Source organism: Ammospiza nelsoni, chromosome W (genome assembly GCF_027579445.1).
Source record: "Ammospiza nelsoni isolate bAmmNel1 chromosome W, bAmmNel1.pri, whole genome shotgun sequence".
Taxonomy (NCBI): domain Eukaryota; kingdom Metazoa; phylum Chordata; class Aves; order Passeriformes; family Passerellidae; genus Ammospiza; species Ammospiza nelsoni.
Genome location: NC_080668.1, coordinates 17,889,923 through 17,906,552, shown reverse-complemented (window position 1 = coordinate 17,906,552; position 16,630 = coordinate 17,889,923). Strand labels below are relative to the sequence as shown.

The 16,630-nt window shown below is 46.1% G+C and overlaps 1 protein-coding gene across 1 annotated transcript in view; it reads right to left on the bottom strand.

Moving 5' to 3' along the window:
- Positions 1 to 3,265: 3,265 nt before the first annotated feature.
- The window catches only part of LOC132086193 (transitional endoplasmic reticulum ATPase-like), a 46,960-nt gene continuing 33,595 nt past the window's right edge, over positions 3,266 to 16,630 (bottom strand). The window contains exons 14-17 of the mRNA XM_059491669.1: positions 7,314 to 7,622; positions 5,587 to 5,742; positions 5,089 to 5,243; positions 3,266 to 3,709 (exon numbers count right to left, since the gene is read on the bottom strand). Of these exons, the coding sequence (XP_059347652.1) occupies positions 3,604 to 3,709; positions 5,089 to 5,243; positions 5,587 to 5,742; positions 7,314 to 7,622 (726 nt within the window). The 3' untranslated portion in view covers positions 3,266 to 3,603. The remainder of the gene's footprint in view (positions 3,710 to 5,088; positions 5,244 to 5,586; positions 5,743 to 7,313; positions 7,623 to 16,630) is intronic.

Sequence of the window (16,630 nt, the reverse complement as noted above, 5' to 3'; positions counted from 1 at the left end):
AAGACAAGTCAGTGCACAGATACAAGCTGCTTTGTTTTTCTCAGTTTTAATGAGACATGAATGTTTTATAGTAAGGTTTTTTAAAATATTTTAAAGGTCAGTATTGAGAGAAAAAATAAAGTAAAAAATATACCTCCTTGGGGTGAGTTGTGATGGGAGATGCTGGGGCTGTGTTTGTCCTAGCCTGGGTACAGACAGCAGGGCTAGGGAAGGGGCTTGTCTCTCACTGGTACCAGGGCAACCCCATGGGGGTCCTGCATCCCCTTGGGGCTCCCAGCATGTGGCTGTCAAAGGCAGGAGTGGGGGCCAGCTGAGGAGAATCTATGAATGATGGAGTGATGGATCTGGGACAGTGAAGAGGGTTCTTTGCTGGCAGAGTGCCTGAGGGGGCTGGAGAGATGCTGGTGCTCAGCTCTTGAAAAAGAAAAGGTGGCCCTGGGGCTGGGTAAGAGGCAGCAGCACATGTACCCAGGGATATTTCCCACTGAAATCAGAAAAATGCTTGCTCATAAGGCACCAAGCAAGAGCAGCCATAAAGGCAGATGGTTTGAACAAAATCCCATGGGCATTGCACTTGGGAGGGGCCTGGGCAGAGGCTGCCAAACCCCAAATGGGGGACATGGCTCACTGCCCTCTGCTGGCAGGAGCGCCCTGCTAAGCCCAGAGACTTGGGGTGCTGCAGAACCCCAATCTCTTGGGTCAGGGACCAACCTCTAATGCCAATGTCTTGGCTGGGGCAAGGGGATGCAATGCTTCATTCTGTATACACCATGGCTGGGCTACACATTGTGGATGCTGACAGTCTGGTCAGAGACAAAGTCAGATAAACTTTCCCAGGCATTACTCTGGGGAAGCCTTCTCAAGCTCCCCCAGAGTAATGCCTGGGAAAGTTTATCTGACTTTCTTTCTGACCAGACTGTCAGCATCCACAACACATGGCCCTTTGTGGAGCCTGGCTGTAAGGCTGGGGACAGGGGATGGACACGGGACACACAAGGACATGGGGATGTAGCTGTGGGGCCACATGGGGAACCCCAGGAGGCACAAGAAGATGCTGACCACTGCAGTGAAGAAAGGCCCTCCCTCAGCTGCTCACCTCACTAATCTTGCTCCATTCAGGACAAGCTCCAGCTGACAGAACCTTCCTCCTGTCAGCACCTTTGGGGCTGCCCAGTCTCCCCAGCAAGATCCCGGGCAGGGGAGGTGTATGCTGTGGAAAGGCTCTTGCCCATGCAGCTTCCAGCGGTCTCTGCTGCAGGGGTGGCCCCCGGAAAAGAGCACAGACTGGGGCTGCTGGTGGTGGAGATGCATGGGGGTGAGGGAGACCCTAGCCAAGCTCCCTGATAGATGCAAGTGTTGATTTGGGGAACACCTTCAGCCCCCCCAGCAGTTTTACAGAGCTCCAGTGCAGGGCGGATGCTCTCAGTGCCACTGTGGGTGCTGTCCCCATGATGAACCATGGAAGCATGTCCCAGAGGTGGCAGGGAAAAAAGATGAGGATTTCAAGCCCTTGTGATGGATTTAATTAGCATTTGCAATTATGAGAGGTAGCAGGAAAGGCTTTGGGGAGCTGGGACACATACATCCTACTGTCCTATACACTGCTTGTCCCAGCCTCCACAGCAGAGATGCCAGGGTGGATCTGCTGGGGGCTTGCTGAATGGTCACATCCCCAAACTGGCAGGAAGAAATTCACCCAATACTAGAGCTGAGGAAGGTTTTTGGAAGAGTCCTAGAGAGCTCCCAACAGGGGTGGAGAACCTTCCCAGGTGGCTGGTTCCTTCCCTAGTTGGAGCTGCCTCTCTTGGGCTTGCACTGATGAACAGGTAGGACACAATGAAAGCAAAGCCAGTACCTGCATCCACCCTGCTTGGAGGAGCACAGAGCAGCAGAGAAAAGTACAGGCAGGGAAGCAGCCCTGGAGTAAAGGTTTTCAGGTGCCAGTTATCCCCAGAAAGGGAAGTGCCAGCCTGAGAGGGACAGGCCATCCTTAACCCTGTTGCCATAGACAATGGCCAACATTTTCTCTGCAAAGCAGAACAGAGGTGGCATAAGGACAGGGCAAGAGTGGTGCTGGCAGGGAGACAGCTCTTAAACAGGACAGAGGACCTGAGAAGGGGCTACCCCCATTTCCCAGGGGCTTACAGGTTCTACCACAGCAGGTGTTCTTTTTCCCCATTGCTATGCACTAGTCCCCCTCTCACGGATAGTCCCATCCTTCTACCATTTTGAGACAAGACTCTTGCATGTCTCCCCTCTCCCCTTAAATCTAGCCAGGTTGCTGAAGTTCTAGGTCTGCCAAGCTCTTGGGCTGAAACTCCCATTGCTCAGGCCCCACATAACTCCTGCCACAGGGGAGGTTGCCCTCTTCAGTGTGGCTCAGCCCCAAAAGCCTAGGGCACCCTTCTGCCACACAGTCAACATTTAAACTTTGCAGAAATCCTCAGTTCCTGCACTCTCTCCAAGTCAATAGCACATGACCACTCTGCAAGTCTTATGGCCATTGTCTCACACAGGCTATCCCCTTCAGTTCACAGCTGGGTCATATCCAGCATGCCACACTGCTCCTATGTGCATGATGAGACCAGACCCAGGGCTTCTCTCATATAAAACACTGAAGTACAGCAGTACAGTTCAGAGAAGGGAAAATAAACCAAGGAGCAAGGCAGCAACCTGTAACCAGAAAGGAAGCATAAGAATTATTATCAAAACCCAACTACAGAGTATGAGGCAAAAAAAGGGGCAAGCTGGCAGCAGAGAGACATGCCTGTCATCAGAACTCCAAAAGTACTGCAGGGGAAGGGGAAAAATCTCTCCACAAAGCCTGATGAACAGTGCTGCAGCATCCCCTTTTTTAATAATAGGATCATGCTGCACCACAAACTTCAGAGACAGCCCAAGAGCCCCCTTGTACCAACCTTCAGGCAGGGCAGATAGAACCAGGATTACTGAAATCCTTTGCTGCAGAGGAGCCAAAACAGCAGGAGACCCAACAGCTCAGGGCCAGCATCAGAGAAGCAAGAGATACCTGCTACCAGGCTCTCTTAGTTGGTGCTTCCTGCCAAATTGAAGCAGGGAAGAGACAGACTGCCAAACCAATTTCTTCTGTTAACTTGGGCTAAGAGACATAATGAAAAACAACCACGAACACACCAAGGAAGCATGCATACAGATAGACTCCACCAGACTGAGGAGTGTTCAGATAGCACGAGACCTGGAGTTTACAGGGACAACACAAACTACACTGTACCAGGCACACACAAAGGAGTGTTGTGGGACTTTTATTATTTTTTATCATTTTTGTGGGATTTTTTTTAATACAGGCTAGCATTGTATTCTTTACTAAAGCTGCTGATTCTGCCACATAAACTAGCACAGAAATTTCTCAGAAATTATGTCAGTTCCCCTCCTTGTTAATTCACTGTCTGCCTCTCAACTGAACACCACTCTGGATTTGTGTTTGCAGAAAATATTCCCTGCACAAAGTGGTGTGCAGCTACACTGTTCTGACTGAAGAATGAAGAAGCTAAGAGTCCACTGAACACTGGATTTTTTTTTCTGTACAATGTGGCCTGATATGGAGCTGGTCCACCAAGCTGAGCATTAACCATAGAGATCGTCGTCATTGTCTTCGCTGTACACATTGCCCCCGCTGCCACCTCCTGTACCTTGGCTCGGACCGGTACTGCCCTGGTTGCCTGATGGGAACCTGCATGCAGCAGTGCAGGACAGGAAAGAAGAGATGCTGTTAAAAAGCCTCCTTGCAGCTCAGTGCCATACCCTCCCTCTGTGCCAAACCCCAGTGACAAGTAGGACAGGCAGGAGGAATGGGATGAAATCTTACAGCAGATCATGCAAAAGGCTTATATGACTTCTAGGTATCACTTGTCCTGGGTAACCCAAAATGTTATTGTAGTCCATATCCATCTGTGCCCAAAGATTGTTACTGTCTCCTTAAGACCCTGTGGCCAGAAATGAAACTGTGGGGCTGGGAGATTCTTGGGCTTTTTGAGGTTGGGGCATGAAGGCAGAGCTCTCTCTTGCCTCTACTAGCAACAGTAGCAACACAAGAAGCTGCATTTTGCAATCAAAAACTGCTACAGAGCGAATTTTGCCAGGTGAGGTTGGGCTACCATTCTTAGGTGCTCAGAAGTCCATTTTTTTTCTCCCCCATCAATCAGAACAGGGACCCGAGACAGCAGCACCAACACCAGTGGCTTGGAGGCTGCAGTGCCGACACTGGCTGGATCCAGCTGGCCAAGGAAGAGGCAGAGAGAGAGAGAGAGAGAGAGAGAGGAAACTTGCTGAGCCACCATGAGAGCCTATGTCAGCTCCCTGGCAGCATTGACTCTTTTTGGACAGAAGTAGTTTTCCCAGGTTTTACTTTTTGTTTGCCCCTGCTCCGGTTGTTTGTTTTGGGGGGGGGGAGCTTTGGAACTGTGGATGCTTGTTTGTCACATTGATTCATTTGTTCTCTCTCTCAAATGCATAGCCCAGAAAGAGGACTCTCTGCCATTTTGTCATTGTTCCACAGGACAATTAGGGGGATCTCCTTTGCATTTATGGGTGGAGATTAAACTGTTTTCCCTTTGTTTCCCCACACATAGTCGTCTGTGGAGGGCACCATCTTCAGAGGGTTTACTCTGCCATTTTGAGTTTCTCTTCCTGGGGACTCTGTGAGATTTAGCAACTTTGCAACTAGTGATTATCACTGTTATTTTTTTGTTTTGTTTTTTTAGTAAACTTTTTTTTTTCACTTATATCTACTCATGTTTTTCTCTCCTTATTGGTAGAAAGGGATTATTTAAAGCTATAAGGGGAGGTAACTCATTTTAGAGTGTTCCCCTTAAATTGCCTTAACCAAGACACTTGTGTTAAAGGAAAAAGGGTTGTTGGACTTCAGGAGTACTGAGAGCAGCTAAAACCAACCAGCAGCACAGCCTACATCTGCCACACACTCAGCTTTCTGCTGTACATGCTAGGGAAAATGCAGTGTAAGAGGGAATTTTTTACCCAGAATCCAGCAGAAAGCTGCCTCAATGCTCTGTTCTGGGGCTAACTGAGCCACACTGCCCTTCTCATGTTTACCTGAAGCTGCCAAAGCCACGGCTCTGCTGCAGGGTCTGTGCAAACATCTCATATTTCCTGATGTCATTGTCACTGACAGAGCGGCGAGCAAAGCGCATGGCTTCCTCAAAGTGATCCCTGCGTATCTCAGGGACTGGGTCATCCTCCTCCACCTCCTGCAGCAGGACAGAGGAACCAGGTGAGCTGCATGTCCAAGCTCTGTAGTCCAACAGCCACACACAGCCTCCCACTAGATCAGGAGGCTCCAACACCCACCAAAGCTGGAACTGGAGAGAGACACTGTGACAGACTAAGTCAGGGCTGCATCAGGGGCTGGCTTTCTGAGCAATGCTGACAGTGAGGTACCCCAGGAGGGCCTCATGCTCCCATTCCATGCTCTCTGCTGAGACCCCACTCATCCCCAACTGAGGATTATGAAGAGGAATGCATTCTGCCTCACGCACAGGCAAAGGTGGGCTGCCTGTGTTATAAGTGGGGAAAGCTCGGTGTACCACTCACCATGGCAGAAGGGTTGGTCTGCCTCTCACGCTCTCGCCTGATCTCACTCTCGATGGATTCGCGGATGGCCAGTTTGCAGGCACGCTGGCAAATTTCTGTCAGGTCAGCCCCCGAAAAGCCATTGGTCATCTTAGCTAAGAAATCCAGGTCAACGTCCTAGTGGAAAAAAACCCAAACAAACAAAACCAACAATTAAAAAAAAACAAAAAAAAAACCACAAACAAAACAAAACAAAAAAAAACTAACAAAAGAACAACCCCTAAGAGAAGCCTGTCCTTTATACCTTACATCCTCAGGTGACAAAATGTCTTTAGATCTCATGGTATAAAGGTGCTGCCTCCACTTTGGTCAATTTTGAAAAGATGAGCTGTTAAGGTTCTTGGTTTTGGGAAAAGTTAACCACATATAAAGTCAGGCCATACTCCCCACACACCCAGTAAGATCCTGGGAAGCAGCTGTAAATCACAGAATGGTCTGGGTTGGAAGAGACCTCAAAGATCATCTAGTACCAACCCTCCTGCCATGAGTGGGGACACCTTCCACTAGACCAGGCTGCTTAGAGCCCTACCCAGTCTGACCTTGAACACTTCAGGGATGAGGCATCCACAACTTCTCTGGGCAACCTGTGCCAGGGCCTTACCACCCTCACAGTAAAAAATTTCTTCCCAGTATCCCATCTAACCCTGCCCTCTTTCAGTTTGAAGCCATTCACCCTTGTCCCATCACTACACACCCTGACAAAGAATCCCTCCCCATCTTTCCTGTAAGCCTCCTGTAGGTATTGTAAGGCTGCTATGAAGTCTCCCCAGATCCTTCTCTTCTCCAGGCTGAACAGCCTTAAGTCTCTCAGTCTGTTTTCATAGCAGAGGAGCTTCAGCCCCCTGAGTATTTTTGTGGCCTCCTCTGGACCTGCTCCAACAGTTCCATGTCCTTCCTATGCTGGGGGGCCCAGAGCTGGACACAGTACTCCAGGTGGGGTATCACAAGAGTGGAGTAAAGGGGAAAAATGCCTCTGCATTGGTTACCCTCAAGAAGAGGCAGCTTGTCTTGTGGATTTAGGATATTATTTACTTTGGTCTCAGCATAAGGAGTCAAATGAAACACTGTCAGACTAGAAATAGGAATGATACACAGGCAGACCAAGAAAACCAATCTTCTGCTCCTTCCCTTCAACTGAGGGAGTAGTACTGCAACCTCCTTTGAAGCTTTCCTTCCCAACAGCACCTAAAAAGGTAAACTTGGCATAAAATAGCTTGAGCTCTCACTTGACATCTGTTTTTTTCTGATTAACTATCAGTTTCATTATTGCCTGCCCCCAATGCAAGGAACATAGCTCTTGCAACAATTCAGTTCAGCAACAATTAACTTCACTAGTTCCTCTTCCGTTTCCATTTCCCACCTGTTTTCTACATTTACTTTTCTTTCTCAGTACAAGAATCTTTTCCATCTTGCCATAACAGGCTTTCCTGTTCCCACACTGTGGGCAGAACTCCACCATGTGACAAAGACCTGCTGTGCTTACACACCAACACCTACCTTTATTAATACCTACTCTCAGAGCTCAAGCCTCCCCCTACTTCTTCACTTCCATTCTTCAGGGACTGAAGATTTCCCAGCTCTGGATTGTAAGGAGCAGTCACCAGCCCTCTGCTCTACCCCCAGCTTGTGAGGAGCAGGTACAGCTTACAGCAAACCAAAGCCAAACACAGTCAAAGCACAGATCCTACCTTGGCAACTGGTGATTTCCTCAGATTTGCCTTAAGAATTGCAACCCGGGACTTCTCATCAGGCAGGGGGATGTAGATGAGCTGATCCAGGCGGCCGGGGCGCAGGATGGCTGGGTCAATGATGTCTGGCCTGTTGGTGGCACCAATGATGAAGACGTTTTTCTTGGTGGACATGCCATCCATCTCGGTCAGAATCTGGTTGATGACACGATCTGCAGCACCACCACCATCACCGATATTCCCACCTCGGGCCTTGGCGATGGAGTCCAGCTCATCAAAGAAGAGCACACATGGGGCTGCTTGGCGAGCCTGCAAGAAGCAAATGGGAACAATTACTCCATGTTAATACCACTAGGCAGTCTGGTATGGCTTTCTTGCCCCTACCTTACCATGCCTATGGGATTGCTGCCTGCAGCAGGGCTATAATCTTCTTGGTGGCGAACAGAGGGGCCAACCCGATCTTGCCCTCTATTTCTTGTTTTATTTTACTTGTTGGTCCTTAAGGAAACTGCCCCAATACCTCTTACGGTTCCCCTGTGTACTTCCCCTCAACAGATGCTTGTAATTCCCATCTATTAAAACAGGACAATTACATAAACTATACAGTTCAAACTCCCCGCCCAAAGTGTTAGTTAAAACAATCTTCAAGCTGGCTGGTGGAAGCTCGACTCTACTTTTTGGATGCCTTCGAGCTTCTTTGGTTATCTCTCACCCAGTCTGGGTGTTATAGTCTATTCTTTGGGTTCTTTTACTGGGCCTTTAATTCTGTTGACATGAGTCCACTCTTGTTCAGCGGTTCACACAGCCGATTCAGTTGTTAGTAGTACCTGACAGGGACCTCCCCCCACTGAGGGGTTAAACTGAAGACAATGCACATAGCACTGCTCAACTACTCTTAAAGTAGTTACTACTGTTGACATAAGGGAACTATGGCCTAGGAAACATTACAATCACAGAGAGGTTTAGTACTTGGCCTGGCATCCCATTTTGATGGCAGCAGTTTTTAGGGAACGTGGGTTAGAACAGCAGTGGATCACAGCGATTGTAGATACCCCTGTTTATAGGGATTTAATGGAAACTTAAACACTATTAAATTTGATGGAAATCACTATACACAACTTTACATAAACTTTTTGGCAAACTTATATGTAGAGGAAAATTTTTTCTCCTTACAAGAACAGAGTTTACACAGACAGCCAGGAGCCACTCGAGCCAGCAGAGCTAGGTAGTGACACACACACACAAATACATATATACACAGATGTCTGTTTTTCCAGGTGGGACAGTAGCCAGATGCACACAGCTGTGTATCTAGAGCTATGTCCCTGGGTGTGCCCAGCCTGTGTGTGCACACAGGAACATATGCAGAGCTAGTGCACATACACACAGGTACCTGCTCACGTGCACAAGAGCTCTTGTGCACTACAGTACTTGCTAGCAGCACACACTTGTGTACACCTAACCTGCCACACCAGCACACGTGCTACACAGACACTCACCTATGTACAGTATCTACTAATGCACATGTGTCTACAGGCACAAGACCTGCTTCCACATAGAGCTTGAGTACACCAATATGTGCAGTGTCATACACATTAATATACGCATGTCCCACTCAGAGCCATGCTCACATTGCAGAACTTGTGCACACTCACAAGCATGGAGCTGCGCATAGACCCACTCACACCTGAGAGTGTGCAATTTAACACACGTGCAAACAGCAGTGCACACATCACGTATACATGTCAGCAAATCTATGTGAATAGTGCTGTGCACACTAACACACGTACATTATGCAAAGCAGGACGTGTACACCCACATCTGGGCACACTAGAAAACACGTGTACACAGAGCCGTACACACCAGCACACACGTGTACAGCACTCTCTCCAACCTCTCCTGCCCCAGATGCCCTCGTGGGTCTCTCCTCGTGGGATCATGTCATGGTGGGGATGGGGACTGGAGAGGGAAGTATGGGTGGGACATTGTGGCACCGTTTAAAGAATACCCTCTGTGCCTTTGGGGTGGGAACAGACAGGCCTGTCTTAAAGGAAAGGTCAAAAAGAGACTGTTGGATTCTTGCTTTTTGCCTCTCACTCTACAAGGGCAAAACTGAGCACTTTTTGCTGTCTTGTTTTCTCTAGGAGCTTGACTAGCACAAAGGAGAGGATTAGAAGGATTTATCAAAGACCACTGCTAGTGCATAGTACACGTGGTGTTTCTCATCCCTTACATTATCATGGGATGTTGGGGTAGGAACTAACAACAGCCTTACTCCACTGCCTTGGAAGCTTGTGTTTTGTCAAGGGGCACCTTTTATTTCTTAACTGAGGAGGGGTATTTGTGGCCTTTATTACTGTGGAGAGTAGCTCACAGTCCTCTGGAGATACAGTAAGGAAAGCTTCAGGCCTCTCTGCAGTGGTGACAGTGACTTTGTTTCAAAGTTTTTTATCAAGATTTAATCTGGGACTGAAAGAGGGAAAGGTATCTATGTTATGCATGGAAATTTGAGTGGAAAACAACTGCAATTTCTAAAAGATACTTCTAATCAATGTAAGGTCTCCTGTTTTCTAAAGAAGTTTGGTTCAGTCTGACAGAAAATCACTTCCGGATGTACAGCTGTCAGTGCTGACTCAAGGTACACTTTTACGAGGTATATATTTAGTTTTCTACAGCAGTGCCAGAGATTCCATGAGCATCTGCATCCTTGCAGTGTAACAAAGCACATGAGCTCTGACACACAAAAGAACATAAAATATAGATATACTTTGGGTTCAAACCTGAAACATTCATCTTTTGGGAATTCCATTTCCAAATGAAGTGTGGCCAGATGAACACTACTGAAGCACACAAATACCAAGACCACCACCACAAACTGCAGAAATTACTGAAAGAGTAAACCTGTCTAAAGGTTTCTTTGTATGGAGAACAGCTACAATAAACAGTTTCAACATCAAAATCAACTGGAAAACAACAATTTCAGGGAAAATGTTAAAAAATTAACACTACATTTCAGGGATTTTCTCAGGCACATTTTTAAGATGATGTACACAAACTAAACTGCCTGAGAGAAACAGAGCATTAGAGTGCACTGTAAGACTCAGCTTTTTCAGGGCGACGAGGGAAGAGCAGAAGCTTAGCAAAGCTTTGCCAACTTTCTTTCCTCTCACAGAGAAGCTAAGTAAGGTTTAAAATAAAAGTGACTGCAGTAATGACCTACCAGTACTACTCAACACTGCTACAAGAGCAGATCGAAAAATAGTATTCACAGAGAAAGAGACAAGAAGGCAGGAGGTGGTAAAAGGGAGGAAGAAAACAAAGTACACTCTAAGCTAGTGGGTTTTTTTCTGGAGTCTAGGATTTTCTTTGGATGGAGTAGGGTGTAGAGTAGTTAAAACCATACATCTGCTTTTCTTTTGACTCACACCATGGCTAGTACATATATTCAATCTCCTTCTTATTGTATTTTATTACATAATATTGCATACTTTTGGTGTTGGGGTCACATCTCTACTGTTATAGATATATATTATAATATTGGCTTTTTGCAAATATTAAAATGATTACTATATGTGTTATGTTGGAAAGTTATGCTGTATTAATATCTTTTAAGTAGTGTGGTAAATATAGTTTTTAGGCTATAAGATAATATTAAAGTGGAAACTATGTGATGCAAGATACTTTTTGTAACTAGCTCAAGGAATGGAAAAGATATTCAAGAAATTCTTCGCATTATCCTATCTGGATAGAGATAACAGCAACAAGACCCCAAGAGAAGAATTATTGCCTCCTTATCGGGAAAGCTCAGACTTCGAGGAACCAAGAAGATTGATTTACAAGATGAAGGGGGAAAGCTAAAATTAAGCAGAAACACCCCGGTATGAAAGGAATGTTTGAATAATGTATGAGATACATGAATATGCAATAGGTTATTGCTTTTAAGGGGTAATCCTTTGTTAGCAGGGTGTGCTGTGTGGCAAAATGCCAGGCATCTGGACATCCATAATTCTTTGCTTTTTATTGTTTCTTATTGTCCTAATTTTTATTACTATTTTCATTACTGTTTTCATTACTATTAAACTTCTAAAATTTTAGCACAAGTGAATGGCATTTTTCACATCTACCAGGTTTGTTTTCTTCTCAGTGGGTTATTGGGGGAGTATACCTGTTGACATCTCTGTATTTCCTCCTTCTCTCTTTGGGGACTCCCAACTTGTTCTCAGTCTTATCTTAATCAGTCTAACTAAAGGATCTCTCGGACGATCTAGGAGATCATTTGTGAGAAATGACCCTCACTTTTAAAATTTTAAAAGGTTTATTAAACCTTAACAAAAAAATACAACAAAGGACTGAATAAGGAAAAATTGCAGCACTGAGAGTCTTCGTGACTAGCAGCCACATATTAGTCTACAAAATGGATGCTCTGCCTTTTACACCCTTAGCCCCTCCCAAAGTTTTGCCTTGATTGGAGGTCAGGTGTTGTTATGCCACACCTTCTAGTAATAAGCCGGCCCTCTCCAAATGCCTTTACTACTAAGGCTATTACAAGAGGGAGAGGAAAGAGGACTATGGCAGGACATATTACAATAACATCACTATACATCTTAAAATACACATAATATCTATCTCTTAGTTGTGAGAGCCAACCATTACATTACTCATCTATAACATTCTGGAACTGTTCAGCTTTGCTCTGGTCCAAGAACAGACCATAGCCGGGAGCCAGTGGGGAGGCCCCAGGATGCTGCATTCCGGCTCTGGACCTTGGGAGGAGCCACGCCACACCTACAGAAAAAAACTCTGAATCCACCAGCTTTTTCCGCAGCGAGAAGGTTTTAATATTTAACATTATTTGTTTTTTCCCTGTGCCTGCATTACATCATTTTTTTCACTTTCCTCCAAGAAATTCCTTTCATATCAGTGGTGGGAGAGTGTTGTGGTTTGAAATAGCTTGGTTTTAGTTAAGGGAAAAAACCCATCAGGTACAGAAGTAATTCTCTCTGTAAAGAACATTACAGCTTCCTCCGTGCCTAGCAAAACCAAACTCTAGTTGGCTTTGATAACTGATGCACCAATTAGCCAATTAGAGAAGCTAGAACCACCTCTATGAATACCATATTTAAGCAAGGAGAAACCGTGAAAAGTTCTCTCTTATTTCCTGCTTTCTTCAAAAGAGTGGAGGCCCTCCCCCTCTACCCTTCCCGGTAAGGCCAGGCCGAGCCCGCATGGCCCGGCTGTCGGGCGGGAGGAGGGGAAGGCCAGGCTAGGCCGGGCCACAGCGCGGCTGCTGAAATCCTGCTGCTGCTGAGCTCCACCCAGAGTCATCAGGCCAGGCCGGCTCTGCTGGGCTCTGGGCCCGGCCGGGCCCAATACAGCTACAAGCTGCCAAGCCGTCCTGCTGGGGGCTGTCATGGCGCAACGGGGCATCGTGTGGCTGAGACCAGTGAGCAGCTCTGCAGTCTGCGCAGGAAGTGGCCTCATGGTTGGAACTGAGAGCAGTGGGGGCCAGAAAACAGCCATGCGGCCAGAGCGGCCACCGCCATCCTAGCCCAGCCAGTGAGAGACTGCATGCCTGTCTGCTTCTGATCTGCCGCACTGCAGACAAAAGAACAGAAAACGGAGGTGGGCCGGCGCGGCTTGTGCAGCGTCGGGGAAGATCAGATGACCAGCAGCAAGAGGCAGAACATGCAATTCCCAGATGCAGGGCCTGGATGAGATTAACCCTTTCCGTGCTGTAAAATTCCACTTTAGATAAAACCTACAGACACCAATCTTCTCCCGAGTCAGAGAAAAGGAAAGGTGAAGGCACGTGAACAAAACAACAGGGCGACACCAAGTTCAGTGAAGAAGGAGGGGCCGAAGCCCAGAAAAAAGAAGGAGAGGAGATGCTCCCGTTTTGGAGCTGAAAACCTTTTGCAAGCCAAGGTGAGAACATAATACACCAGACTATTTCCCTGTAATTCATAAAGCACATGGGGGGGATGCAGCATTCATCTGCAGCTCAGAAGAGAACTAGAAAATATAGATGTTGAAAGAAGCTGTGATCTGACTTGAAAAGAGAGAATCTTTGCTTTCAGAGATAGATGGAGAACCTTTGCTTTCAGAAATAGAATAACAGAATTTTTACTTCCAGAGACAGAAGAGAACTTTTGCTTCTGTAATAGAACAGCTCATCCTTAAAATTATACCCCAGTAGCTAAAATGGCCCTTGAGAGCAGTTGTGGGAAAAACTGTAAGTCAGTGGGAGGGACTTTCATAAAGCAAACAAGTTTTTAACGAGCAGACTGTTTAACTGTGAACTTAAAACCACAAGGAAACTGTTTATTGTGGCTTGGCAGAAGAGACTTCTATCCTTAAATGAACTGAAAAGAGATTCTTTTTTAGAAGTGGTAAACTGACTGATAATCACAGGTTATATCTCTTTATGTTGTTAGTGAGAAGGAAAGAGGGGCTGGGAGAAGAAAAGTGTTCTAAAGGTTTATTTAGTTCTTATCATTCTTCTTTTAGTTCTGTTAATAAAGTTTTCTTTATACCCTTTAAAATTTTGAGCCTATTTTGCCCCTAAAGCATTTTCTCCTAATCCTTATCTCAACCCCATGAGCTTTAGTGTAACTGGTTTATTTCCCCCTCCTCTGCTCTCCAATTATAGCAGAGGAAGATGAATAGACAATATTTGTGAATGCAATGGCATTTGGCCAGTGGTCAACCCACTACAGGGAGGGAGTGCCAAAACCTGCCTTCTTCAGACAAGACGTTCCTTTCAGGACATTTTCTCCTAAACTTGTCTCAAACCGAGACATTTAGGCACTTGAGTATCAGTAGGTAAGAAATATTAAATGGAAGGGGGAAATCCAATCTGTCTTCAGCTACCTAATATGTAGAGTTATAGGGAAAAGGGAGCTATATCCTCCTTCAAAATGCACAGTGTTATAAATAACTATGTATTTGTTTGCTTTCGCTAGTATGTATTAGCTTTTGCAAATTATTATTGATGACGATTTTGATGTAGTACAGTTTGTAATCACTTTTTACCTGTTTTTGATATAATTTGTCAGCTTTTGTGGCCATTTCCCTGGCCATGTGTACCTTATCTATGTATTAGTGTGATAAATATATATTGTAGTTTAGGCTTTCGCAAAATATTAAAATAGAGACTACGGAATGTTAACTTGCACGATGCTTTTATTTTTAACTGACTGACAATAGTGAGAATAACTTAGATAACTTTGTGGAAATAGCTACAATTGTCTGTATGATTAGATAACATTGAAGGAACCACACAAATAACTTTGAAAGAAAGGATGTGAAAAGGACTTCTGCAACTGACCCTGGGGCTATCAATAATCCCCCGTTTGATGTTATGAGGAAATGGCATACACGTTGTGAGGAAATGACATACACAACTCCCAAAAATCAAAACTACACTATTGCACAACGGGTCAGTGTCGAATAAAGCTAAAGAATTCTAGGAACATGTAAAAGAACTCAGATGAATGTTTGAATATGTATAATCATCATGAATATTCATTTAACCAATGTAATGAAAAAGCATATAAGAAAATTTTTTTGAGCTAACGGTGTGCTTTTGGCAGTTTGCCAAGCACCCCAGCACGGGATATTGTCCCTTTTATCCCTTATTAAAGAGTGAGCCTTGTTTCTAACGCACAGCAAAAGGATAAAAGACCAGAGACACAAATGGCTGCAAAGAAAATGCTAGTTAGAAATAAGGGGGGGGGAAATCTTCACAATGTGAGAGCTCAAACACTAGCACAGGGCCAGGAGAAGTCAGGGATTCTCCATCCTTAGCACATGTTCATAACACAGGGCCCTTGTTGGTGGTTAGGTTGCTTGCTTTTTTTTTTTCCTTTCTCTCATGGAATTTTGTCCCATTTGTTGCTAAGAGACAATAACCACCAATACTTGAGAGACAAAAGATGTGGCTGGGAGGAGGAGGAGAGGGAAGGGTGCAGCTGGTTACTGTCTTACCTGAGGGGTTTTCTCTTGGGAAGGGCAGAGATGCTTCGATATTTTGGCCTGGGGGTGAGGGGCTGGGCTCAACTCCTCTCCCTCTCTCTTGTGCTTGGGATCAGAGGGAACAGTTGATGCCTCTACAGAGTCCAGCCCGTTACTGTTCTCTCCTACCGCAAGTGAGGCTTTTGCTTGTAGGAGTGGCTGTCGCACTGAGACCTTATTAACACCCTATCTCTCTGGAAAGAACCCTCACCATCTACTCAGGTGCCTCAGGGGAAAACCCAGGACCCCGAGCCCCTCCCCCTCCAAAGGAGCCTCTCCTGGCAGTGTTTGGAAACCCAGCTACTGCTGCCCAGCCCCACCATTTTTCTGCCACTGCTCTGGGGTTTTCGCTACACTGCAACCCAGCACTGTGCCTACCAGGACACCCCGCGGCTCCTGCTACAGCTCTGGAGTTTCTGTTACATTCTCTTTGCTACCCCGGGTTTGCTTGTCCCTGCCATTCCAGCTTGCTGCTTGTGAGGTTCCTTCTACAGCTCATTTTGCTATCCGGAGGGGCACCGGGACTGACTGCCCCCGTGTGAGTTTGTAAAGGAAGCCCCTTTTCCATCTCTTCTGCCGGCTGTGCCCGCCATTACCCACGTGAGAGACAGCTGAGCTCATGCCACAGTGCCTCCTGCAGCCGCGAGTGAATTATTGCACCTGCCCTGCCCAGCCAGGAGTCAACAGTGCCCCTGCCGGCCGTGACTGTAACTACACCAAAGGGGAAAGTGCTTGACAGCCGACAGAAGGCTGTTACTGGGTTTTCTGTTTTTGTTTATTTGCCTTGTTATACACATACATATTAGTAAAGAACTGTTATTCTTTTCCCCATATCTTTGCCTGAGAGCCCCTTAATTTCAAAGTTATAGTAATTTGGAGGGAAGGGGGTCATATTTTCCATCCCAGAGGAGGTTCCCACCTTCCTTGGCGGACACCTGTCTTTCAAACCAAGACAGTCCTGAGCAATCTGATTGAATTTCCAAGCTACCCAAGCTACCTCCCTGCTCTGGACAAACAGCTGAACCAGATAGCCTCTGAGGTTCCCTCTCAACCTAAATTTTTCTGTCTCACTCTCTTACCAACTTTACTCTTTCAGCACCTTCCCTGACCACAGGAATGAGGATTCCCAAGATAATCCATGCAGATAACCTCCTGGGACAGGAGGTCACACCATCTACAGGGAAACTGGGCAGTGGAAGTGGGCTCCTTTGCAAGCCATGAAGAGAAGAGAAGAGAAGAGAAGAGAAGAGAAGAGAAGAGAAGAGAAGAGAAGAGAAGAGAAGAGAAGAGAAGAGAGAAGAATT